Genomic DNA, 25,066 nt, shown 5'->3' on the forward strand with positions numbered 1-25,066 from the left:
TTGTTACTTCAAAGTGCTGTCTTGAGTGCACTCCTTAGAGCAGTGGTTCTCAACCACTTCAGGCCGCGACCCCCGAAAATAATCATAATTGAAGTGGGGACCCCCCACCCTGACAGGCTCTTGGAATTGTAGGAGTTGAGGCATTACAATTAGTTTGACTCGGTTCCACAGATAAATAACGCCTCATGTTGCGAGGAGTTGTGAACTTGTAGATCGGCCATTTTCACAATTTTTGCCTCTTTCTTATGTTATTTGACAATCTGGCCAATGTTTTTTAGGTATAAAAAAGGTCTTAAAATTCATGGAGATTCTTTAGTTTTTGTCGCAGTCCTAAGTCAATAATTTGATGACCGGCGGAAAGATGCTAATGTATCCGGTAGGAGACTCAAAGTCTCCTTTGAGTCTCCTACCGGAGAGACTGCCGGTTTATTGGCTAAATAATCTCCATGAATTCAATGCTTTGTGGGAAAGTATTTTTTGGGGTGAGCTCCTCAATCATGTGGGGACCCCCTAGCTCGTGGTATAGACCTAACTGTAAAAATGAAATCATAATCACACACTGCTTGGAGTGAATCACTTATTGCTTGACCATGTTACAATACAGACATGGCAAAATACAACATTTATCTGTCAGATAATGTAGTTCATACTTGCTCCTGGAATTTATAAACAACCCCACAACACCACAAACACAACCTCAAAACCCATTCACAAGCGCACACCTGTGGTGGAATGTGACTCTTCCATTCTCCTGTTTTCCTAAAAACAAAGATCATCTTTCAGTCACACCTGTGTGCGTGCACGTGCGAGTGCCTGGCTAAACACCATGCTGTCTGGCCCTTGCCATCTGTCTATTTAATATTTACTGGAATTTAATCTCAAGTCTCAACAAACATCTATGCAACATAAAAAGCTCTGCAATCAAAAGCATTGTAAAAGTCATATAGTTTTTGTAAACAGGAGCGATTCTGTCTTAAAGAAATAAGACCATATACCAGCTTAAATTAAAACAGCCAAATCAAAATGTCATGTAATCCGTTTCCCTGGAAATAGGATACATGGGGTCTGCCTCCCTGTTGACTCAATAAGCCAACAGTTAAATGTTAAACTGCTTCAGAGGTGATCATTTACAGTCTCTCTAACGTCTTACCCTTTGGTCTTACCGTTTAAAAGTGTACCACACACCAACGGTCTGTTCTGCTGCAACTGTACTAGTTGCCTATGCTCAGTATGCTGCTAGTGATTGCTACAGACTTCCGGGAACTATTGAGATGATCTTTGCATGATCCAAAAAATGGGGGAGAGGTCCAGTGCAATCAAATTTTCCACACAATGATAATGGTTTTTTTTTTTTACACATAGTTACTGCAGTATTAACAAGAGACTACAGAGCTGCCTATTCAATTTTCAGAAAAAGCATGTTCCTATATAAAAGGCTATTGGCCTACTGAACATTACTTAAATTGGAACAACTACCACTAGGCAATTAGATGCAATTTCAAATAAGCTTTTATTTACTTCAAGAACATGTTATAAACCCAGATGGAACACCCATATATAGCCATTCAAACTCTCATATTTACAAAAGATAGAAAATAACGCATACAAATAAATTAAAACCTTTCACTGCTCAGTCACAGTTTTGTGCCCTCTGCATGACACACTTGTATTTTCTTCTTTAACCCTCTTTTCCACCAAGGAATCCTTGAAGAGAATATCCACCCTAAGACACTGGTATCTGTAAAGTCTTAAATTGAGTTTGCAGACATGAACAGACCATGTCCACCAATAATGAGGTCCAGACTCCAGAGTGCCAGAGTTTCCCAGCTGACAATGAACGGGAGAGCCGTTTCAGTTGCGGTGATATTGGCCAGGGTAGTTTAACGCAAATATGGGAACATTTCCTTTATACATGTACGTTTAAAGTAAAAAATAAATAAAATAAAATGAATCATTTTTCAATTCAATTTCTTTCCCTCCTTGATAATTGCTGCAGACAAGAAAACACAGGGGGTGCAAGTTCTTAAAAAAAAAAGTTCTCCAAGTTAAAAACCCATGTTCATTAGATTATCAAATTTGTTAAAAAATGTAAATACGGTTAACAAAAATACAGAAAAATAGCAGACATACAAGCTCACACCACCTTGCAATGTGACACATTGTGAGCTTGTAGATTGGCTATTTACACCATTTCTGTGCCACACGGTTGACAAATTATAAAATAGGGCTTAAGTGGTTAATCAGATTAACCAATTTAGTAGACTATTAAAAAAATGATTTGCCTATAGACAGGGTGACGTTCAATGTGTCCCAGTTCAGAGGCTGCAGCCTCAAAGGACACAGCCAGAGCCCCTGAATTGGGACACAGCAGTTGTGTGGTGACCATAGACTGTGGTGGTGACACAATGAGGAAGGTGAGTTACTATGGTGTAGAACACCCCCTAGTGGACAAATAGGGTGGTGGGAGTAAATACAGTGCACAAAGAAAAAAGAGCACACAATGAATCATCCACTCTGGGATGTGCAAAAAAAGTAAGAAAATAGCCTTTTATAAGAAGTTAAATTTTCCATCCATCCTGCTTGAACATATATCTCAGTAATGTATGCAAATGTAACTTAAGTTAGTCTAAAACAGTAGTGTACATGAGACTTATGCTTAAATAAAAAAATAAGGCAAATAGTCAATGGAGGAAAGTCTTAAAATGTTATGACAATTTATACAGAGTGCAAGAAGCAAATGTGGTTTAACTTATGGCTTACTTAAGTAAAAGAAAATGTGCATCCTATTAACTGCAGGTGCAGCCTTGTTTTGTTTAAAATTGCCTTTGTTTTTTCACAGCTTACAGGAGTCCAGTCTTTCAGACAGAACACTGGTTCTCTGGACCAGGTAAAACAGCAGTTTAGGTCCAGGGCAGGCACTTCAATACTAGCTCTTCCGCTGTGACTGTCTGGCCATGAGTCAATTCAGTAGACCTTTACCTGTTGGCTATCTCACACGTTCTAGCCATCCCAGGGCATTGTATTAGAGGCAGAGGGTGTAGAAACGGGTCACCCTTTTATGTCCCAGTCTTTCCATGGAAACAGCTCCAAGGACAGGAGTCTTTTCACAATGTATGAAGAACCAAGTTGATATATAGCTCTGATTTCCGTTATGACAGGCGCTGTTGGACTTCCCCATGTTGTCCATAAATCAAAGACTCTTCTGCATCCAAAATAAACGATATATAAATTCTCTTTGAAACAAGAGCGGAAGTCTTCAGTTGCCTGAAACGGGTGGGGGGAGGGGGGGGGGGGGGACAACAATACAATTACTGAAAAACAGATTTTATAATTTTATCTGATCATTTGATTAGGCTCATTTATGCAATTAATTCAACCATAACATGATGATAAAATAGGCCAATAAAGTACACAATTATGGTCAATGCTAATCACAAGTTATCTGAACCCAAATACTGTAGACATCTTCAAATTGCTTAATGTTTACACAGCAGACAGAATGTTTCTAGGGATGCAACAGTTAATGAAACAAATTAATTAACATCTATAAATCGATAATTGAATACAAATCTATTAATTGATCCCTATTTTGGACATGCAATTACAATTTACAAATCAGGCATTTAGCATACGCTCCTTATCCAGAGTGACTTACAGTAAGGTAAACGCATACATCAAATGCATAGACAGTCTAGTGCCCCAGTCTAGGATCATAGATAAACCAAGAACCTAGCATCAGTCTAAACAGTAAAAATATAAATAAATAAATAATCTGTACATTATAACTATAGAAACTACAGGATGCCAGGCCAACACATGAACATGGCATCTGTCTAAATAAATAGACAGTCTAAATTACATTATGACCTTTGCATAAGACTGCATGGTCGTCAAGTCGTAACTCACTCTGGATTAAGAGCGTCTGCTAAATGCCTACATTGTAAATTGTCAAGGCTAGGTCAAGGTGGAGTCTGAAGAGGTGAGTCTTCAGATTACGGTGGGAAATTTGGAGTGAGTCTGCAGTTCTAACTGCAAAACTTTATCACCAAAAGAGGATTTCCAAAGAAGTACTGCTTGTCAAAAAAGGTGTGAAATGCAGACTTGCAAAGAAAATAATTCCAAGGCACTCCGTCTCAAGTGAAAAAAATATATGATTTTATTTAGACCAAGGCAAATTAGTTTCGACCTAGGTCTTCATCAGGGTCTGTCTTTATTATAGGCGAAAATGTTCAAAACGTATATATATTTTTAAATAGTGAAAATAGCCGATCCACAAGCTCAGTTGCACCATGACGCTGTGTGAACTTGTAGATGGGCTATTTCACAATTTTTGCATTGAAGTATAAAATAGCACTTGAGTGGTTCATCAATTTGTTAATATATATTTTTAAACGATAATGGGGGGGAAAATGACGCTTCTCGAATCTCGATTAATTAAAAAAAGTAATCAATAGAATAATTGCTAAGATAATCAGTTGCAGCCCTACATGTTTCATTGTATAATATGGAACAAAGACAACTAATTTAGTATCATTTTGGTGAAATTGTAAATGGCAAATACTTAGAATTGGCAGGGAAAAAAAGGGGTCGCACACACACACACTCAAATTATTTAGAAATCACTTTGGATTTAAATCATTCTCACCCTCATCATCTGAGTCGAAGCCAAAGAGGTTTGAGCACTTCTTCTCCGACTGGTGAGTCTGTAGCTCCTCCACGCTGCTGAAACAAATAAAACAGCTGGCACATCGTTGCCTCGGGGAAGGCATGGAATGAGCGGCAGACATGGCCTGGTCAGAAGATTGGTGCTGGAACATCGTCAACACTTTCCTACGTTTTGGCATGGTGGTATAGCGCTCGTCGAGGTAGGCCGTAGGCGGGGGACGAGTGAAAGGCCTCTTCCCGAGTAAAGGAGTCTTTTTAGGCTTCGCTTCATCTTCTTCCTCCTTTACCTGACAGTTCTCCAGCTTCATGGCAAACACTTGACCGTCGGGGCTGCTGGCTGAACAAGCCCATGGTGCCTCATGTACTTCTCCAATTGCTTTGACTGGGTTCTTTCTCACCTTTTCTCGCTGGGTACTGGGATCTTTGCTTGGCTTTCTTATAATCTTTTGGGGTTCTGATGCACTTGTAACGTTCTCAGGATTATTTTTCTTTGTGGGGGTGGAAGGAGGGTTTTTGTCTTTAGGGACACACGGTTTCTTTGCTACCGCCAATTTCTTTGGCTTCTCCTTGCCTGCTAGTGTCAGTGTTCCTACTGCAGTGGTTGCAGTTGGAGGGCTAGTGTGATTTGTACTTGTAACCTTCTGTAGCTTCTTTTTCTTTGTGGGGGTGGAAGGATGTTTTTTGTCTGTAGTGTCACACCGTTTCTTTGCTGCAGGCAATTTATTTGGCCTTTCCTTGGCTGATAATGCTAGTGTTTCTTCTGGAGTGGTTGCAATTGGAGGGCTAGTGTGGTCTGAACTGCTAGCTTCTATAGATTGCATGGATATATCATTTGAGCTGCTTTCTTGATTATTAACACACTTTTTCTTTTTTAAAGGCTGTTTTCCAGTCTTGCCTGCTGGGCTCTTTGCCACCTTTCTGAACCCAGTAACCTGTTGGGCTTCAGCTGCAGTTTTTGAAGTGGTGGGCTGCATGAAATCTAGCTGGGTACTGGGATCTTTGTGTGGCCTTTTTTTCTTAATCTTTGGGGGTTCTGATGTGTTTATAACCTTCTGGATCTTTTTTCTTTTGGAGGTGGAAGGAATGGGTTCATCTTTATTGACAGCTGTTTGCTGTTTCTTTGCTACTGCCAATTTCTTAGATATTTCCTTAACAGTTAATTTCAATGTTTCTTCTGGAGTTGGAGGGTTAGTGTGGTTTGAACTTGTAACCTTCTGGAGCTTCCTTTTCTTTGAGGGGGTGGAAGAAGGGTTTTTGTCTTTAGAGAGACACCTTTTCTTCGCTGCAGGCAATTTGTTTGGCTTTTCCTTGGCTGTTAATGCCAGTGTTTCTTCTGCAGTGGATGTAGTTGGATGGCTAGTGAGGTTTGAACTGCTAGCTTCTACAGATGGCTCGGATATATCATTTGAGCTAACTTCTTGACTATAAACAGAATGCTCTGACTGGACACTTAACTCCACTGTGTTATCAGGGTAAGTTGTTGTGATTATATTTTCATCATGCACCTGAGGAATGTTGCTTACTTCCTTTTCCATCTCATCACTCATGTCTGATGTCTGTTTCGTTTGCGATTTGTCGGAGGAAAGCTCTGTAGCAATAGGGATTTTTTTTCCCATACACTGGTCAGGTTTCTCTTCAATGACAGATTCCTGTGTCTGATTAGAGGTTGGTTTCTCAGACTTAATTGATTTAACCTTCTTATCAGGGGCTGGTTTCTCCACAGATTTAGTTGAATGTAATTTTTCATCATCAACTGGTTTCTTATCAGATTTAGTTGACTTTAACTTCCCAGCAGAGACTGGTTTCTCCTTTGATGTACTAGACTTTAACTTCTCGTCAGATTTAGTTGACTTTAACTTCCCAGCTGTAACCGTTTTCTCCTTTGATGTGCTTGACTTTAACTTTTCGTCAGATTTTATTGACTTTAACTTCACATCAGCGACTGGTTTCTCCTTAGATTTAGTTGACTTTAACTTCTTGTCAGACTTAGTTGACTTTACCTTAACATCAGCGATTGGTTTCTCCTTAGATTTAGTTGACTTTAACTTTCCATCAGCAACTGACTTCTCCTTAGTTTTAGATGACTTTAACTTCTCTTCAGATTTAGTTGACTTCAACTTCCCAGCAGTAACTGGTTTCTCCTTTGATGTACTTGACTTTAACTTTTCGTCAGATTTCATCGTCTTAAACTTCACATCAGCGATTGGTTTCTCCTTAGATTTCGTTGACTTCAACTTTCCATCAGCAACAGACTTTTCCTTGGTTTTAGTTGGCTTTAACTTCTCATCAGATTTAGTTGACTTTAACTCCCCATCAGCATCTGGGTTAGATTTAGTAGACTTTAACTTTGCTTCAGTGACTGGTTTCTCCTTAGATTTTGTTGATTTAAACTGCTCATCAGATTTAATTGACTTTAGCTTCACATCAGTGACTGGTTTCACTTTCAATTTATTTGATTTCAACTTCCCTTCAGTGACTGGTTTCTTAGATTTAGTTGATTTTAACTTCTCATCAGTGACTGGTTTCTCATAATATTTAGTAGACTTTAACTTCCCTTCAGTGACTGGTTTCTCCTTAGATTTTGTAGACTTTAACTTCCCTTCAGTGACTGGTTGCTCCTTAGATTTAGTTGATGTTAACTTCCCATCAGATTTTGCTGACTTTTTTTCATCATGCACTGGTTTCTCCTTAGATTTAGTTGATTTTAACTTTGACTTCTTGTCAGAGACAGTTTTTTCCTCATCTTTAGTTGGCTTTAAATTCTCATCAATGACTGGCATCTCCGCAGATTTGGTTGACTTTAACTTTGAGTTCTCATCAGCAACAGTTTTTTCCTCAGATTTTGTTGACTTTAATTTCACTGATCCAGGAGGACGACCTCTTCTTTTATGGCATTTTATGCTCTTGATTAAGTGCTTTTTCCCCGCATTGCTGCTGGTTCCAGTGGGATGTTCATGAGCTTTGGAAAGTACTTGTCCCTTAAACATCTGCCTACATTTCTTTGTAGAAGTACTAGGAGTTGTGGGGGCTTCCATGTTAGAGAGGTCGTTGATAACTTTTGAATCCTTGGTATCATTTGTTATCTTTGATCTCTTGGACTTCTGTTCTGTTTTGATAGCTGCAGGAAGAAGAGTTTGAATATTTTTCCTTATGGATGGGTTTTCAGGAGCTTGGCCTCTTAATCGGCATGTAGCTTTAAAACTTTGAGTTCTTTTAACAGCTTTTGCAGGTAGTGAAGTTTTGGAAGTCTTCGACTTATGACCCTGAAGTTTATTCTTCAACTGCATGTCACAAATTGTCTTGCCCTTCAAAACATCAGTTTCTTTAACAACCTCAGTTTTGTTGGATTTGGGGGTGTAATGTTTTCTTTCGTGAAGGTTAAGTGCCCAGCGACAAATAAAGAGCTTAGAGCATCCGGGAAGGCAGCATACCGCCTGCAGTGGGTCGTGCTTCCTAGAATGCCGTATCATTTCATTTGTTGTTTTGAACCTGGCACCACAGCCCTTGTGAAGGCATGGATGTCTCGGGATAAGTCTATGACATTCAACATGGTGCTGGTAATGTAGGAAACTCCGGACAACCCTCCCACAACTGTCACATTGACTTTTCCCAACATGGAAAGCCAATTCTAAAGGTTTGATGTTTCCATAATGATGATCTAAAGCATGGTAGAGGAGAGCAACACGGCTTTTAGATGGTACAGTATACCATGTGCATTCTTCTACAGGGCACCAAACCCTGTCCTGTGCCTCGGCAGTATTTTCCAGAGGAGTTCCTCCATTGGTTTTTATTTCTGTCTTTGACACAAGAAGTGGTTCAGTTACCTCCGTTTTAACAGGTGAAGAAGACTGGGGCTCTTTCCCTAAAATAAGTGGTGTTGTACTAGATCCCTTCTCTACCTCTCCTCTTTCTTGTAACAAATCCCCCTCAGATGCATCACTTGGTCCCTCTGCATGATGGTTCTTCTCCGACAAAGTATCCGACTTAGTTCCTTCATGGTCATCATCTTGGCTCTTGATAAGATGCCCATTTACTTTGTGAACCGTTGTGTTGCCAGACCACTGGTTGAACATGTTCTGGCTCTGTTTTTGCGTAGATTGATCATCATTTGACTTACTTTTAGACCGTAACTTCCTGTGATCAGATGGAGTTGACCCAGGCGGGGTTAAACACCTGGAGCTTATGATAGGCTTTCTAGGTCTTCCTCTGTGAGGCGCAGAAGACATACTTGAGGTCTCAGCCTTGGCAGACATCTTAACCTTACAGGTTCCTTGGGTCTCAGGAGCCTCATTTTCTTGGCCTTCACTGCCTGCTGTCTCTTTGTGTTTCTTTAGCTTCTCTATATGTTCAGATAGGTGCATCATTGCCCAAATGTCATCTTTGAACAGAATTCCACAAAACATGCACTCATCTTTCCGGTAGTGGAGCATTGCATGTGCAATCACATGTTGACCCTTCAAGACCTTGTTGCAGAGGGTGCAACAATACTCTAACTTGGACTCCTCTGACTCCTGAGGGACATTCTCGGACTCCTCTAAATCCTGAGGGACATCCTCTGACTCCTGAGGGACATCCATGGGGTCACTGCTCCCAGGAGTTTCCGCAGCTGTATCCTCCATTTTCAATTCCTTTTGCCTGACTTCTTGCTCGGTAGTAGTAGGGGCAGCCTGTTCGCTAACAGAGGGATTAGAGGTAGACGGTATTTTGTAAGGACAATTTGATGTGTTTTCAAGCAGTGAAGGAACCTCTTCAGAGTTACTGTAGTCTTTTGCTAGCTCTTTAAGTCCCTCTGCTTCTGTTGCAAGCTCAGCCACTATCTCTGTACGTAATGTCAGCGCACATATGTCCTTATTGCCATGCTCATTGGTGTTCGAAACCTCTGGCTCTGATGTTTCTTCTGGAGTTGATGTGTTCTCAAAAGTGCCAGTTTCATTCTGAATATAAGGGATAGCATGTGTGTCTGTTGGATCTTTTGTTACATCATGTCTGGAAGTCATGAGCTCTTTTGAGTCTACGGCTGGAACTTCATTGACAGCAAAACCTAAAACACAGCTGCTCTCATTATTCAGCTCTTCTAAATTCACAGCATCAGAAGCAACATGCTGCTCTCTACTAGTAGCATCAGACAATGGACTAGTAATCTCCTTTGGACTATCTGATATACTTTGAGCTGTAGTGTTTTTGCCCTTTTCAGAGAGGGGGAGGAGCACATCAGATTTCTGCTCACCATCTCTGTCAATAAGCGTTTCCTTGGCGGTAGGCGATTCCTTTTCAGAGAGGGGGAAGAGTGAATCAGATTTCTGCTCACCATCTCTGTCAACAAGCGATTCCTCAGCGGTAAGAATGGCTTTGGTTGCAACAGGATTATTTTCAGACGGGGTTAAGACTGCATCAGATTTCTCCTCACTCTCTCGGTCAACAAGCGATTCCTCAGCGGTAGGAGTGGCTTTGGTTGCAACAGGATCACGTGACTGGGAAGTGATATTATCAGCTGCTGTGACTTTAGAGACCATGGTTATGGATGGTGAGATTTTTGCTGAAGGTGAAAGTTTGGAGATCTTAGCTGCCAAACTCTGAGTAACCTCAGCAAGAGATGGCTTCTGTGAGGATTTACGAGGTGTGTTTTTGGAGACTTTATCATCAATAGGCGTTTGTGAGAGTTTTTCGGTGGCCTGGGTTTGAGAAACCATCTCTTCAATGTGGGATTGGGTCAGCTTGGATGCTGCTTCTGGAGATTGCGAGGCAATGGTAACTTTCATCTCCACAACAGGCTTCTCGCAAAGATCATCTGGTGGTACTTTGGGTGGACTGCTCTGCACAGAGGAACGAGTGATGGTTGAGACAGATGCTTGGATATTTGACACAACGCCTTTGCCCTTTGGACGCCGGGCATAACAATGCAAATGCTGCACAAAGGTACTTTCATCACGTGATCTAAGGACTACCTCTTTGCGATGCACAGGTTTCTCTGGCTGTGACTTGATAGGAACCTTCACTGTAGATTTATACAGAAGCATTTGTGGGTGTCCTCTTTGTCTATGGAAAGTCTCCTCAGGAAAAGAGCCCATCACCTCATTATCTGGTAGGGAGAGCTCAAGAATCACTTCTGGGGGAGTGGCTGGTTTGGTAAAGTCCATAGAAAGTTTATAGTGCTCCTCACTTTCCTTTGCTGTTAATCGAGAGATTCCTGATGCTTTGTGTTTTGTGTTGTTCTTGACAGGACCAGATCCCAGCCTCTTCCCCAATGAAGGTTGGTTTTGATTTGGATGTTGTGTTTTCCAGCTGTTCTTTTTAACTTGACCACGAGTGTTATTCTGATGTCTAATTTTATTACGAGAAGTGCTATCACAAGTTTCTGAGTCCTCTATGAGCCACCGCGGCTTTCTTATCTTCCGTTTGGCGGGCTTCTGCTCCGAGAGCCGTGTGATACGCTTGTGATACGCCTCTGAACTGTCTTCCGTTTTGTCCATCTGCCAAAAGGACCGCCTGAAAGATTCCTTTGAAGTTTCCTTCCCAGCACTTGAGCCTTGGTTCCCCTTCTTCTTTACAGCATGATCAACAGATGACTGTGCAGCTTTATCAGAGCTGGCCTTAACCCGTTTGGTTGTCAAGTGATTCTTCTCGTCTTTATTCAGGCGCTTCTTTGCTCCTGCCTGGTGTGCCACTTTTGTTCTTTGCTGGAAGTTGCTTGAATGGGTGTTGAAATGTAAAGTGGGATATTTGGTGCAGTAGTCAGGGACCCACTTGTCCTCCATGATCTCTTCTAAGGCAGCGCTCTCCACCTTCTCACTCATCAGATTTAAACAGCTGGCTCGCAGAGCCATAAGGTCCCAGAGCTCAGGGTCAAAGTCCAAGCCCTTCTTCAGGACCTACAAGGAGAGAGTAACATTTTTAATTAAATGTAAAAGTTACAATCAATCAAGAGCAGGATAATGCACAAGGATTAGCACGTTTCACACAAAACGGCTACATTGACAGAAACAAAAAAATAGTACATATGATACTGCAGAGCAGAAATAAACTGTATTAATTATGACTTATCCACATACTGTATTTGGTGATGATTTATTAAGCCAGTGCACTACCTGTAGTGTCTCAAAGCGAACATGGTTGCCGATGGGGCTGGCCTCTGCATGGTACTCCTGGTCAGGGTGTGTGTAGAGGAGGAAGACCATCTTGTAAGCCTCCACCGTGGGCTCCAGGAAGAAGACCAACAGGGCGCAGGCTCTGCACATCTCCAGGTCATTGGGAAAAAGTCTAGCGATGGTCTTGTAGATCAGGGACTTGGTGAGGACGTCACAAGGAAGACAGGATTGCAGGGCCTTGGTGCACAGCTCCACACAAAACTGGAACCCATCTTTGCCCAACTAAAATAAATATTGACAAAATGACACTGTTGAGTATGAGCTCTGAAATATGCATAGATGCTCTCAATACAATGGCTCCTAATGGCTTAAATGAGGAATTCAACATCAAACCATTCTTGTGACCTTTAATATTTTTTAAATTGTGTACAGTATTCTGGCTGCTGTTTCCTTCATACTGTACGTATATTTACCTACTGTCTGGTAACTTTGTGGTTGCACTAATTGACCTGCATTTGTTCCACATTTTTGTATTCGTTTTGCATTTTCTGTATTCTAGTACTGCTCCAGTGATGCTGCTAGCCCTGCATTCTGTGTCTCTGACGCACATTTTTAAGAAAGGACGCATCAAACAAACCATCGCAGCGTCCACGGGACGCATGATACGATATGCTGCTATGTTATGATCAAATTCAGCACTTATAACGTGGGACATTCCAGCACTAATATACCCAGGCCAGAGCCGACGTGAAAGCGGAGCGGGACTCGTCTCCTTCTCTCCAGAGTGGCTGCGTCTCTCTACAGGCAGTGAGGAGCGACCCCCCCCCCCCCCCCCCGGCTATGTGTATTTATAGTTCGACGAACGGCCGTGTTGCGCAGCGAAACTCCGTGAGTGAGTCGATTCACAGTAAATTAATTGGGTTTTTTTCCCGGTGCGACACAAGCATAGATCAGACTTAAAACGTAAATATATCAATTGAAGGGAATCCCGCTTTCTAAAAAACACCAGAGAAATAAATACTCCAATAATAACAAATATCGTCTCAATTATGCTTCCCCCTAAAACATAACGTTGTTGTTCTTTAGTTCCTATCTATTTGTTTCTGTAAGAGTAACTTATTTATTACACTTTATTATTATGAACTTTGTATCTTTGTCACTTACGTATTCGAGTTTTTGACTTTCCAAGGAGTAGTGAATACAATGTACAGTAGGACATGCATTATGTATTGTAGGTACAGAAATGCATAAAGTAAACATCATACCTAACCTAATTCTACTGATCTTTAAAATCAGAATTAAAACTGTAGGTTGATACAGTTTCTGTCCAGTGGACGCATGCTATTTTACCTCGACTTGACTGTCGAGGTATTATTGTAATTATTATTGATTTATTTTTGTACTAATAAGAAAAATAAAGAGAGCATTTTGGGAAAACCTTTTCCCCCCCAAAATGATTCAGATTTAGTTCTTTAACTTTTTGTTTTTCCAAATACATTATCAGCATACATGAATATAACCATGATTATAGCCATATAATATCAAACGCAGGTTTAACACTGCAATTTCTCAAAAACAACACATTTTATAAGGACTCATAAAATGTTCCTGGGACTCGTTCAAATGACCACCAGTGAGTCCCGGGACTCACTAGATTGAAAACCTAGCAACATCACTGCTGCTCTATTGGGTGACAGCAATTGTTTTAGGATCTATATATTAGAGGTGTGGAAATGTATCGATTCCAAGATGCTTCACGGTGCGGAAATGGGCATTGACAAAGTAACATTACATTATCAATTATAGCCTACTAACATTAATTGTTGATTTGCCATTTACTTCTGGAAGCAACGTCACATTGAACTGCATTAGGCTACATGCTTTTGGAGGTGCATTGTATACAGGCCCTCAACATGTGATTCCAAATTCCAAAAGTGGATGTTATGTTCATGCTATGTGGCGCTTTCTTGTAAGAAATAAGACCCACCCACATATATTGGAAGACAATTACAGGCAAAACTAATAGAATATTAGAACCCTTTTTAAAGGCCATTTTAATACGACTTCCAAGATCATTTGTAGCTAATGTGGTGAAATCGTGTCCCTGCAACAAACCGTGACAATTGTAGCATAAACTAGCATCCCCAAATCTCAGTGAAATCTGCATTGTTTAGGGCAGTGTTTAGAGCAGGTCCTTTTATCTGCTGGCTTTTTTTGTCAAATAGGCCCCTCACGCATCAGTTATCAAATAACTACAGAGATAATGTGAAGCGAAAGCTGAATAATACCACCACGCTGAATATTATTTAAGTTTTATCTAATAAATCCCCCATCGCCATGATTGCAAATCTATTGATTGACTGATTGAATTTTCCCAGTGTATCTCAGATTATTCAGACATTTTAAAATACACAAATACACGAACATGGGCACCATTTTCTTTGGACTTAAAACAGCTACAGCATCATAAAAACCGCTGTCTTAAGTTTAACTGTAAAATAAAGTAGCTTTTTATAATGAAAATACTTGTTTTCATATCTCACCTCTTCCAGAACGACTCTGATGAATGGGAAGATTGAATTGACATTTGTGGCAGACAGCATCAGCTCATGGCTTTCCTCAAGTAAAACTTGTTTGGAGGTTTGCAACCGCATATGTAGTTTGCTCCATATGAAGACAAGGTCACTGTAGGAAATTTAAGACAATTAAGATGGTAAATATTATATTCTACTACATGCAGCAACATTAGACTACATTAGACTTATGCAAGACAGTTGGCACAGACATAAGAAAAGACAATTTACTAGCAATATTGAAGTCCTCTGAGAATGGCTCAGTCTCTCTTGTCTACAAATGATTTTAATCACACGCCAAATAGAGATGGTTACCTTTTTTCTCAAATCTAGGAATGGGCACGGTTTAACTCATTTAGACCTGAGGCCGAGTCTAATAACGCCTTCTAAATCCTGACCCAAAACTTCAAATATTTATTAAAAAATTACAAAACATTTATGTTGCTATACTGTACATAGCAACAACAACCCCAAAGGGGGTTCCCGTCTTGAAAGGTATAGTTACAAATAGGGGTTCCCGCCCTAAATGGGTTAAACCGTTCTGTGCCAAACCATGCACAAATGGGAATGCAATTGGATCAGTCGTTTGCTCTGCTCAGAACAATTGCAGGCACGCCTTGGTTAAAGCCCTATGCATAACCTACAGTAGCTCCCAGGCTTTTGAATCTCAAGGGGTTTGTCATGTTATTAAATAACAATGTCTGTCTCTGTTCTAAGCACATGCTCATTTTTAATTTCCATACCATACAATCCCCTAGTGCCAAAATGACTGGTGAAGTAGACACACTTCTTTGTGATCATTCACACTTCACACTGGTAGAATCCCCAGCCACAACAGAAATTGTCAGAGCAAAATGCATTCATGCGTCCTTCTGGGACCAGAAACTTGGCGAACAAACACAATTTGCACCACCTGGTGTGATGTGCAGTAGCTTACCAGAAGAAAGCACTACACACAATTAAAATAGTTAACAAAATAGTACATCCTCTACTCCTGCCTCACGACTGATTGCAAACCCTGACGCATATCTTTTGTTAAATTTATATTTTGACAAGGCAGAATTACAAAATAATAACAAAATAATGATTGATTAGCTTCCTCCCCAATGCTACTGCTCCTTCCCCCTCCTCTAAGGTCAAAACAGTCATATCAGTGTTGCCATTGTTCAACCTAGCCAATTAGCATGTCGAAGTTCACCAAGGTTAGACTGTCCACTGATGTGTGTTGTGTCTGTGTCTTGTGTTTAAATTGCATCAACTGAGTGGCACTATAACTTTTGTTGAATACGTGCATACAATAAAGGCCTTGTCACACATTTATTTGAGATAGTCGCAATTATTTTTTGCATAATTGTCATAATCATTTCCATATTGAGACATTTTATTTTCCAAAATTGTGGAAATAGCAGATCTAAAAGTCACAATGCAACGCGTTTTGAACTTGTAGATCAGCTATTTTCACTATTAATCTTTTCTTGAAAGGATAAAATAATTGTATATGCAAGTTATCTCCCCTGTACAGCTTTTGTTTACAAAACCTAAAATAAATGTAACTTTTATTCATACTGTTCCAATGTTCAACGAGAGAAACGCAATTAAATCGCCCTTAAATATAATTTGTGGATTTCTATTGACAGTAAAACCTACCACAAGTGGTCCATGTCTCCTCTTCGGAGCTGCTGGGAGAGGAAGGCTCTTGTGAGGGCCAGTAGTGATTCATCTTTTTCCTCGCTCTCCATATTACAGATGACGTGAACAGCATCTTTGCCATTAACCACCTCCACCTGAGGGAGAAAAAAAGGCAGAGAAACCAGTGACATTGATTACATCATTCAAGTCCCTTTCAGAGCACACCGGTCGATATCTGAATAATGTGTAGTTCCTGGTTTGATTGCTGCTGTGTTCCAATACTTAACTATTACTCTATATACCTTTGGAGTGTGCCGTTAATATCTGCACTAAATGTCCACAACTAAAGGAATAAACAATGGAATAGTTTAACTCAAGACACGTGACTTTTTTCTCAGAATGAGAGGCGTTTCAGAGAGCACACTAAACAAGACATTTTGTAGATACTGGCTGCCAAATCAAGTTGTATGGTTCTGAGACAAGTTTCATTGTATTCAAATTGTATTGTTACACAAATCCTAAACACAATATTTATACTTTTCCCCGCTCCATACTTAATTTCCTGTCTCTACTATAATTTCAAAAACACTTCAGAAATATATATTTCAAAAATAATATTTAGATATAATAAATCGATTTGTACTTTCAGTCAATATTATTAAACTGTCCTCCCTCATACACATCACATGTGCAGTGTACACATCTCTATACAACACAGTCACTCAGCCCACCTCTTTGTTCAGAAGGTCATGCTGGGAGGTTTTGTGAAGCCAGGTGAGGTACACCTGGAGGAAGAAGTGATGTTGCCCTGCCGTGGGATGCTTAGAGCAGCACTTGGCCAGGGCCATGGCCTCACTGACCCTCTCACAGGTCAACAGGTAGTGTATCCGCAGCTCCAACAACACCGGCAGCTGGGAGCTGATATATCTGTCCACTGTGGAGGAGTCAAATAGGAGGAGAAATGTCCATTTAGTTACATAATGGAGAGCTAATGAGGAACAGATGTGGCAGGTATAAGAGATGTCTTACAAACCTTCAGTCTGAGGTAATGTGGACTGTGTGAGGATGGACTGCAGAGTGACGTTCGACCATGGCCCGCCATCTTGTAAGCAATTGCTCACCTCGAGCAAGTGAACATTCTGATGCCTTGCAAGGGACATATGACATTCCTGAAAGACAGCAGGGAAGAAAGGGATGGACTATCGTAATGCACACAATCTGTATAGGCCGGGGTTTTCTACTACTGAAATACAGTAAGTTTAAGTTCACCATTTAGTTAACACCTGTCAATAAATAACAATTAATGCCACTAATTATAAATTATAAATCCTGTTTCATCTTCACCCATGCTTTTAAGGTCTATCTGCCCTAGTCAATTTGTAGGGGAGGGGGAGAGGGAGAAAGGGAGGGGGGTAGAGTGAGAGAGAGCGAAATACAATGTGCACCATAAGTAGTAGCCTAACTACAATATATTTCCTGTTGATTAGATTAACCCAACTGGCTGTCCCTTTCACCCTCAAGTCTCTCCGCACCTCCCAGTGAGGGGCCAACGGCCAACGGTTCCACATATGTGAAACACATCATCACCCAGACATTCGAAATGGCACTGGAACCAGGGGAGGGTGCACTTGTGATTTATACTTATTTGTATTAAATATACTGTAGTGCTGCATTTAAGGGGCAAGTTGTAACAATGACAGCTATTGTCAAATCCCTTCACAGAAATACAAATACAAAATCAGAAAATAAATGGTTTGAAGCCTCACCTGGAATGTAACAGTGAAGTGTTTCAGTGGATCCTGATTGAAGTCATTCTTTTCAAAAAACAGCAAGAGCTCAAACACACTCCTGTTAGGGAACAGAAATCCTATAAATTTATCTTTGGGCAAGAAATTAATTCTTGAAATGTGCATCCTGTTTCCTATTAATAGTCCTAAAAAAGGCCTCCGCCAGGGTTACTTACAAGGCCAGACTGCTGAGCATGTAGTGTACATCATCACAGCCTACTGGAAAGAAGAAAGAGCCTCGAACAAAGTAGCAAAGAGCCATCTCAAATATCCTGAGTTGAGGCAGTGGAGTCTGCCAGTGACATGTGTACTCCTCCACCAGCTAGAGAGAGGGGGAGAGAGACATCACAAATTAATTGTTATGAATACTTATTCCATTTCGATCCATTATAATGGATGGTGTCACTGTCACTACTGGCCACAAAAATGCATACTGTAGTAAGGTACCTATTGGTAAGTATGTGTGGTATTTGTAAGTTTTCCCACTGTGCAGATTGCGCACTTGTAGCACTCAAGCTCTCCATTCACTGACATACCTGCCAATATTGCAATATTGTTAAGATCCAGAAAACTATATGAATAATAGTATGCAAAACAATTCAGGTACAGGATCAACTGTCTTCGTCAGGCAAACCCACCTTGCCTGATTAAGACTGTGGCTGTCGAACTGTTCCAGCAATACAAATTATGAAGCTTAATTCAGTGTACGGACTTCTTTAGTCCCATCTTTAAGAATCCAGAAACCTTGGAGTGGCGTCTCCTGCAATAGTTCCCAAACCCGGTCCTCAACCACTTTTATGTTGGTTTTCTATCCTACCAAGACGTCCATTGCATTCCGTATAGTACACAAAACTGTCTAATAAGGAAGCTAGACCTGGGCTGGTAAGATAGAAAACTGGAAGTACCATCCAGGGGTCTAAAGGACAGTAAATGGAAACCACCAAAATGCCCCATTTTGTGGATGTAGGTATGAATATATGCTCAAAGTACAATACCTGGACAAATTCAATGGACTATGTAAAATTACAATATACTGCCTAGCTGTAACTTGATATATAAGCCATGTTCTAACCATATTCCGAATATAACTGCTGTTTATATGATCCAACAACAAGCGGGCAACTTTTAAAATCTAACGTATATTAACTCATTGAGTGCCAATGACGTCGCAGACGTCACGTTTTTCATAAGCCCAGAGTTTTTTTTTTTTTTTTTTTTTTTTGAAAAAAAAGGTTCAGAACCCAAGATATGATGATTTGAAGATTTGCTGCTCCATTCACTTCTTGTTTAACTTTTTACTGAAAAAGGCTGTATCTCGGCTCCTAAGCACTTTTTTTTTACAATGTATTTTTGGCCTTGGCACAGGGGTGATATAGCCAGAAATATTTTTGGCACTGAATGAGTTAAACATGCTTGACTCTCTTGAGCCAATGTTAATGGTTAAGTTAAGGTAAAGGGTAGGCATCACACGCATGCATGCATTTGATACTTTTCACAAGCAAAGGAGGTATGTTTAGTATAGCCTCCTGTCTCAAATAGTGTACTTTCTGCCCACATTATGCAGCCCTAATTTGTGCAAAATGGGCACTGGATCAAAGTGTCAACAAAAAACATGACTTCTGTAGCACCTAGGTGCCTTGATTTGCAGGAAAAACGGATACCTTATGTCTCTACACTCTGATCTGATGTCCAGTTCATGCAAGCAGATTCTGTATCTGCTTTTGAATTTATTCTACCAAATGTGTCCTTTAAATTAACTTTTATATATTTATTCACAGAGGGTACCTCTGTAGTCATCTTTGTTCTCATTCCATCTTTTCTTTTGAACTTTCAGTGATTGTGATACACTTACTCAAAACAGTGGCAATCAACAGAGCAGCTACTGAAGATATCATGCCAATATTTGGAGGTACATCGTGACAATGGTAATTGGTAACTACACAACCCTGACTACCAAGGTGTCATTCGGCTTTAACATTGTCCAACGTGCCAGTGGGCTTTACCATAACAACCACCAAATTGTGTTGTCTTTTGCGGCCATTGCCTCAATGGGGGAGCCATCGTCCATCATGGACAGCACTGCCGGGCTGATCGCCCCCCCTTAGACCATGCCGGGCCAAACCATAAGTATCACTGCATGTAAACCTACAGGCTGGGGCGGCACCTGCCAGCAGGAAGTGTTGGGCGGGGGTTGTAGGACGAAGGCTCTACAACATCATCCCGGTGGGGGCTCCTCACTGATAGGTGAATCAGTAGGATACAAGAGCAGTGACACCATAGGAATGTGTGGGGAGGAATCAATTGGCATAATGACGTAATTATGGATGGAGAAAAAGGGGTAAAAAGCACAACAACAAAAAAGAAGAAATCCCAGCAATATGCCTGTGTACTTGGAAAATAAATGAAGCTCCCTTCATCTTTTTTAAATCAAAAAGCCACGTCAAAGATCAATAGTTAAGCGCAGCCTCAACAGTACCAGTTTTCATAAGTGAGCAACATGCAACTGATGCAATTAATTGTAATTGGATAATCAGTTAGCTGTTGAATAACATTGTAACATGACAGCCTTATTACAACATTCTGTCAACAATGGGGCGGTTGGTGCTGAAATCCACTTCTCTGTATGACAACGCTGTCACCAAAATACCACAATGCAACATTAGTATCTGAAAACTTCGATGACATATTGGAACAGCCTTGTTGTTGATGATAGCATAACAGTAACTAGCCTGACTAGTTGGCATTCACAGAGGGCAACACTGGTCACCAACGTCAAATACGAGTCAACAATTAAGACTATATTTATTGAATGCATATGTTATATGGTTGTTGCCCAGAAACGACTTTGTTGTTTGTGGTACAAATGCTAAGCTAACCAGGCTAATACGTTGGGCTAGCTAAACAGCTAGCTGTGGTGTTTAGTTGACTAATTGAACGGTAACGGTCATTAACATGTCAGTTGACAGTCAGTTCGGTGACGCAGGTCAGTTGTTGTTGTGATAAAACACCACATGCATTGAATATCTTATCAGTGGATTAGCTAACCTAACGGCTAATGTTTATGCTCAGACTTCGTCACGCGAGCGTGTAGCAGCTCGACAATAATGACGCACGGCTGACAACAATGAAACTGTGTTTGTGATGTGATGTGATAAACGGGGAAAAGTTGAAAACGTCTTTTTTTGGTGTTCGAGCGACGAAAAAGTCTAAAATTTAGGCTAAAAACGTTAGCTGATTTCTGGGGGAATTCTGGGGGAGGGGAACCTGAAGACTTGCTAGTGGTGTTACAGGGGTTTTTCATTTGAATTCGTTAAAAGCCGTTGCCTCTGGACTGTCTTACCTTGCGGAATTCAGAACAGAAGGTTTTACCGTCCACCTGCACCGCATGACTCGAGCAACCATTTTTAAATAAACTTTGTAATTGCTTCTCGAAGCCCTCTAAGTCGAGTGCACTGCCCTCTTCCGCCATACTGCTTCTGTAGGCTTGCGCGTAGCTGCTGGTGCTGCTGCTGCTGTGCTGCTGCCATGGAACACACAACAACGACGGCTACACAGTGTTGCCAGGTTATGAGAGAGAAACAAGCAACCGGGTCTATGAAAACAAGCCCAAGCCTTTAAAAATAACTAACTCTTTTGACATTTGACATTTTTAGCAACACAAATCTGGTATGGGGGGGGGGGGTCCCTGGCATAAAATATTTTCAGATGGGGGTCCGCAGACAATTACACATTAATTTGGGGGTTCTTGACATGAATGTATGTGAGAAATACTGGTTTAAACAACATTAGGAAACAAGCCCAAATAAGCAACTACTCTTTAGAAACAACAAACAAGCCCCAAAAAAACGCAACCCACAACTAACAACTTTACAGAAAACAAGCCCAAAGTCTAAGCGGACATGGCAACGTTGTGACTACAACGTGACGTGAACGCAACCGTAATTCACGCAAACGTAACATACCGGCGTACTGTGTCGGGAGATGTGATTGGATAAAGCAGTGGTGCTCGAAGTGGGGTCCGGGGACCCAGAGGGGGTCCTTGAGGGCGTTCCAGGTGGTCCCCAGCAGATATAACCACGTTAACCATATATATCAATATATGTGTGTTTATTTGAAATTACAAGTCACAACATGTGAGCTTTTAGATCTGCTATTTCCCCCCAAATCTTGAAAAGAAATGTGGAGAATTTTTTTGTAAAACATTTTAACAACACAAATCTTGTATAGGGGTTCCTGAACCCCCATACGAGATTTGTATGTCGTACATAACGTCCATCAGAACACATGCAGTAAAGCAGGGGTCTTCAACCTTTTCAGGCCAGGGACCCCCAAACTGATGGGGTGATGGAGCAGGGACCCCCTACCTCGTAGGGTAGGGGGTAGGCCACCACATATATCGTATATTTATGTATAAAATTGTGTTTTATATGTATAAACATGAACAAATGGTTGCCTGGAGCCTGCTACCACAGGTTGTCCCAGTAGGTGTGCAAAAGACCCTTTCTTTCTCTACAAAATATGTATAAACATACCATGTTTATTGTGCATTCAATACTAAGCTATTAAAATATGTCATGTTATGTTTAAAGACATATAATGTGATTATGTGAGGTAGTGTACTGTAGTGGAGTAGAAGTAAAAGTACTTACGTAAATCTACTTGGTTACTTTCCACCACTGAGTGTGTGTATATATTACATTCCACAATACCTTGCCCTATTTAACACCCTTTATAACACTAACACATTACTTCCCTTTAAACACGTTGAAACAGAGACCATACCAAGAAATCACCCCAAGATTTCTTATAAGAAATCACCTTAAACACATTTACAAGTACAATGGTCAAACTATTCTATACTGTATGTTAACTATTATTACTATTAATGCTGCTACAATGTCTATCAAAATAATTGTACTCTTTTGAAACTGTAACACTTAATAAAGAAACCTTGAAGATACATATTACAGACACATTTTTACATTTTAGATCATTTATTATGCATTAAATTGATAGAACAAGTAAGTCATGAACGGTACAATATTATATTTCATAAGAATGATTGAGATATTTAATTGATATTTACAAGTAAGTTATATACAGTATATCATTATTTGATGATTGAACAATGATTGAGGTATTTAATTGATATTTACAAGTACCTTAAGTACATCATTGTTTAAAACCAATGTGTTGACGTTCTTGTCCTCTGGCAGAAAGTCTTTCCAGCTAAGGCCCGCCTCCCTCCACATGTCTCCCAGCTTTGCCTGGCTCATTGCTTTGCAGAGTAGAATGAGGACGCGAAGCAACAGGTTTCCAGCCATACCCAGAGGAATGAGAGTCTTGGAGATCTCCTTGAAGAGCTGTCCCATGGGGATACCTCCCTCGTAGACCATGGGAGTGATCAGCTCAGCCATGTACAGCCAGAAGTGTGGGATGTCTGTAGACATGTCCTCTGCCACGTCTAGGATCTCTTGAAGCCCTTTGTAGTACTGCTGTATGGGCATTATGCCAGCCTTGACGAGCTGATGCAGCAGCTGCCCCATGTGGTCTCTGGCGATGGCGCTGCGATCTAGCGTGGACTCCAGGCCATTCCGCACAAACACAAAGAGCAGCTGACCGCTGTTCAGCTCCTGTACACACTGCAGTGCCTCCTTCATGTCGTTGAGGTGGAGGTACTCTTCGATGATGGCTGTGGATTTCTTCTCCACTTCCTCCTCGGTCAAGGCGGGCTTGGTGGGGGTCCGGGAAGGTGGGGGGTTAGGAGCAGCCTCCTGCTTCATGTTCTTTGTTGTGCTCCTGGCATGCACTCTGCTAGTGCTGTTGTCCTGAGCCAATAGTCTGTCTGAGTGAAGAGAGGAGCCTGAAGAGGGTTGCTGCAGATCAGAGAGTCTGTTCAGAGTGCTGGTGGCTGGACGGATGCCCAGCTCTGAGTCAGCAGGCTTGACACTGGTTCCAACGCTGCTGCCTTTATAGCCTTTGTTTCCTGGGGCCAGCAGCTGGTTGTTAAAGTCAAGAACATGAGTCTTGGTCATTTTGCTGAGTAGTGAAGGGTTGGGTTGGTTGTTGGTGGAGCTGGAGTAGCTGTTCCAGCCCTTGGCCACCCTTCCCTGTCGTGGGGTGTATGAGCCCCGTCCGCCGGGCCGGCCTACACCCAATCTGTCGCCTGAGCCTCTGACTGACTCCTTGGAGATGAGGGTTTGCTGGATCTTCAACTGCTCCATTTGCACCTCCATCTCAGCATCTTTGTGGATCTGCTCGATGGTCTTGGGACCCTGGTCTCCTCTCCTGGGCACCCAGTTATTCTGTTGGAGGTCCAACACATCCTGCAGCATGAAGCGGATCCTGGGGAGGTCTTCCTCTCCTTGACGATCTTCTCCATCTGGCCCATGCAAGGCTTGGCCATCTCAAAGTCCATGTCCTTTCCAATGGTGGAAATAAGTGTACAAAGGCACTCCAGGGACTCCTCGTCATGTGTTATGAGCAGCTTATTGATGATGCACTTGTCCATGGTCGCCGCGGTCATCATCTTGAGCTTGAATAACTCCCCAATGAACTTAATGTTGCCCAGGGAGCACCTCCTGGCCGTGTCTTTGTAATGGTCCAGTTCCTCTTTGCGAAGCTGCTTCTCCTCCCCCTCGGCAGCATCCAGCTCTTTCTGCTTCTTGTCAAACTCTGTCTTGCAGCGGTTGAGCAACAGCCTGCGGAAATTCACGCAGACTCCTGGCTTATCTGCGCTGGGGACCTTGAGCTCCATAAGGCAATGGCACATTTTGGCATAGACCACAGAGAAGCTGGGCTCTGAGATGGCCTTTTCAAAAATGATGTCCATGACTCCCTTAAGCCGGCCCTCCGTGTCGATGGTGAGCTCCCTCACCTGCTTCGTCAGCTGTTGGAACTTCTGGAGGGTTAACTTGTTCAGGATGCCACGCACTCGGTTGAACAGATCCTGGGTCTTGGCCTCCTCTGTGTCGTCGACCTCCTCACACCTCTGCTGCTTCTTGCCGGAAGGCTTCCAGGCCTCCTTGGCCTTGTTAAGCTGCACGTCGACGGACAGGGAGAAGTGGCGAAGAGGTCTGTCTCTCCAGCCTGTCTCTCCAGTGGAAGGCCTGAAATCAGAGCCACGGTCCATGCCTCCTGGTAGATGCCAGCTGGTGTTTGGCTTTCCCAGGGGCTTCCTGCTGCTGACTCTGTCCAGGATTACATCAGTGATGACTGGCAAGCACTCAGGTTTGATCATGCTGAAGTTGATGAACTGTAACTGTAGAAGGAATCCTCTATCATAGCTGATTTTCTCCATGATAATGTCCATCATCACAATCACCAT

General features: G+C 41.6%; 1 protein-coding gene and 1 pseudogene across 2 annotated transcripts; both read right to left on the bottom strand.

Annotated features, from left to right (window-relative positions):
• Positions 1–1,491: 1,491 nt before the first annotated feature.
• LOC308080873 (uncharacterized protein) lies at positions 1,492–21,223 on the bottom strand. Its single transcript, XM_080422922.1, has 10 exons — positions 21,080–21,223; positions 17,916–18,061; positions 17,719–17,800; positions 16,986–17,121; positions 16,684–16,886; positions 15,971–16,107; positions 14,294–14,435; positions 11,751–12,032; positions 4,646–11,534; positions 1,492–3,264 (listed from the first exon to the last, which is right to left on the bottom strand). Exons 1-10 carry the CDS (start codon positions 21,206–21,208, stop codon positions 3,257–3,259), a joined length of 8,154 nt encoding a protein of 2,717 aa, XP_080279048.1. The 5' UTR covers positions 21,209–21,223; the 3' UTR covers positions 1,492–3,256.
• Positions 21,224–22,880: 1,657 nt separating this feature from the next.
• On the bottom strand, positions 22,881–25,066 carry LOC308080545 (eukaryotic translation initiation factor 4 gamma 1-like; annotated as a pseudogene). Its single transcript has one exon. The product of its transcript is annotated as a eukaryotic translation initiation factor 4 gamma 1-like (transcript).

The sequence above is a fragment of the Gymnoscopelus braueri genome (assembly GCF_963280865.1).
Source record: "Gymnoscopelus braueri genome assembly, chromosome: 24".
Classification (NCBI taxonomy): domain Eukaryota; kingdom Metazoa; phylum Chordata; class Actinopteri; order Myctophiformes; family Myctophidae; genus Gymnoscopelus; species Gymnoscopelus braueri.

Coding starts and splice junctions, on each gene's coding strand:
- LOC308080873 (XM_080422922.1), bottom strand. CDS start 21,208: ATGGCGGAAGAGGGCAGTGCACTCGACTTAGAGGGCTTCGAGAAGCAA. Junction 18,062..21,079: donor TCTGTTCTGAATTCCGCAAG/GTAAGACAGTCC, acceptor CCCTCTCTCTAG/CTGGTGGAGGAGTACACATG. Junction 17,801..17,915: donor ATGCTCAGCAGTCTGGCCTT/GTAAGTAACCCT, acceptor GTTCCCTAACAG/GAGTGTGTTTGAGCTCTTGC.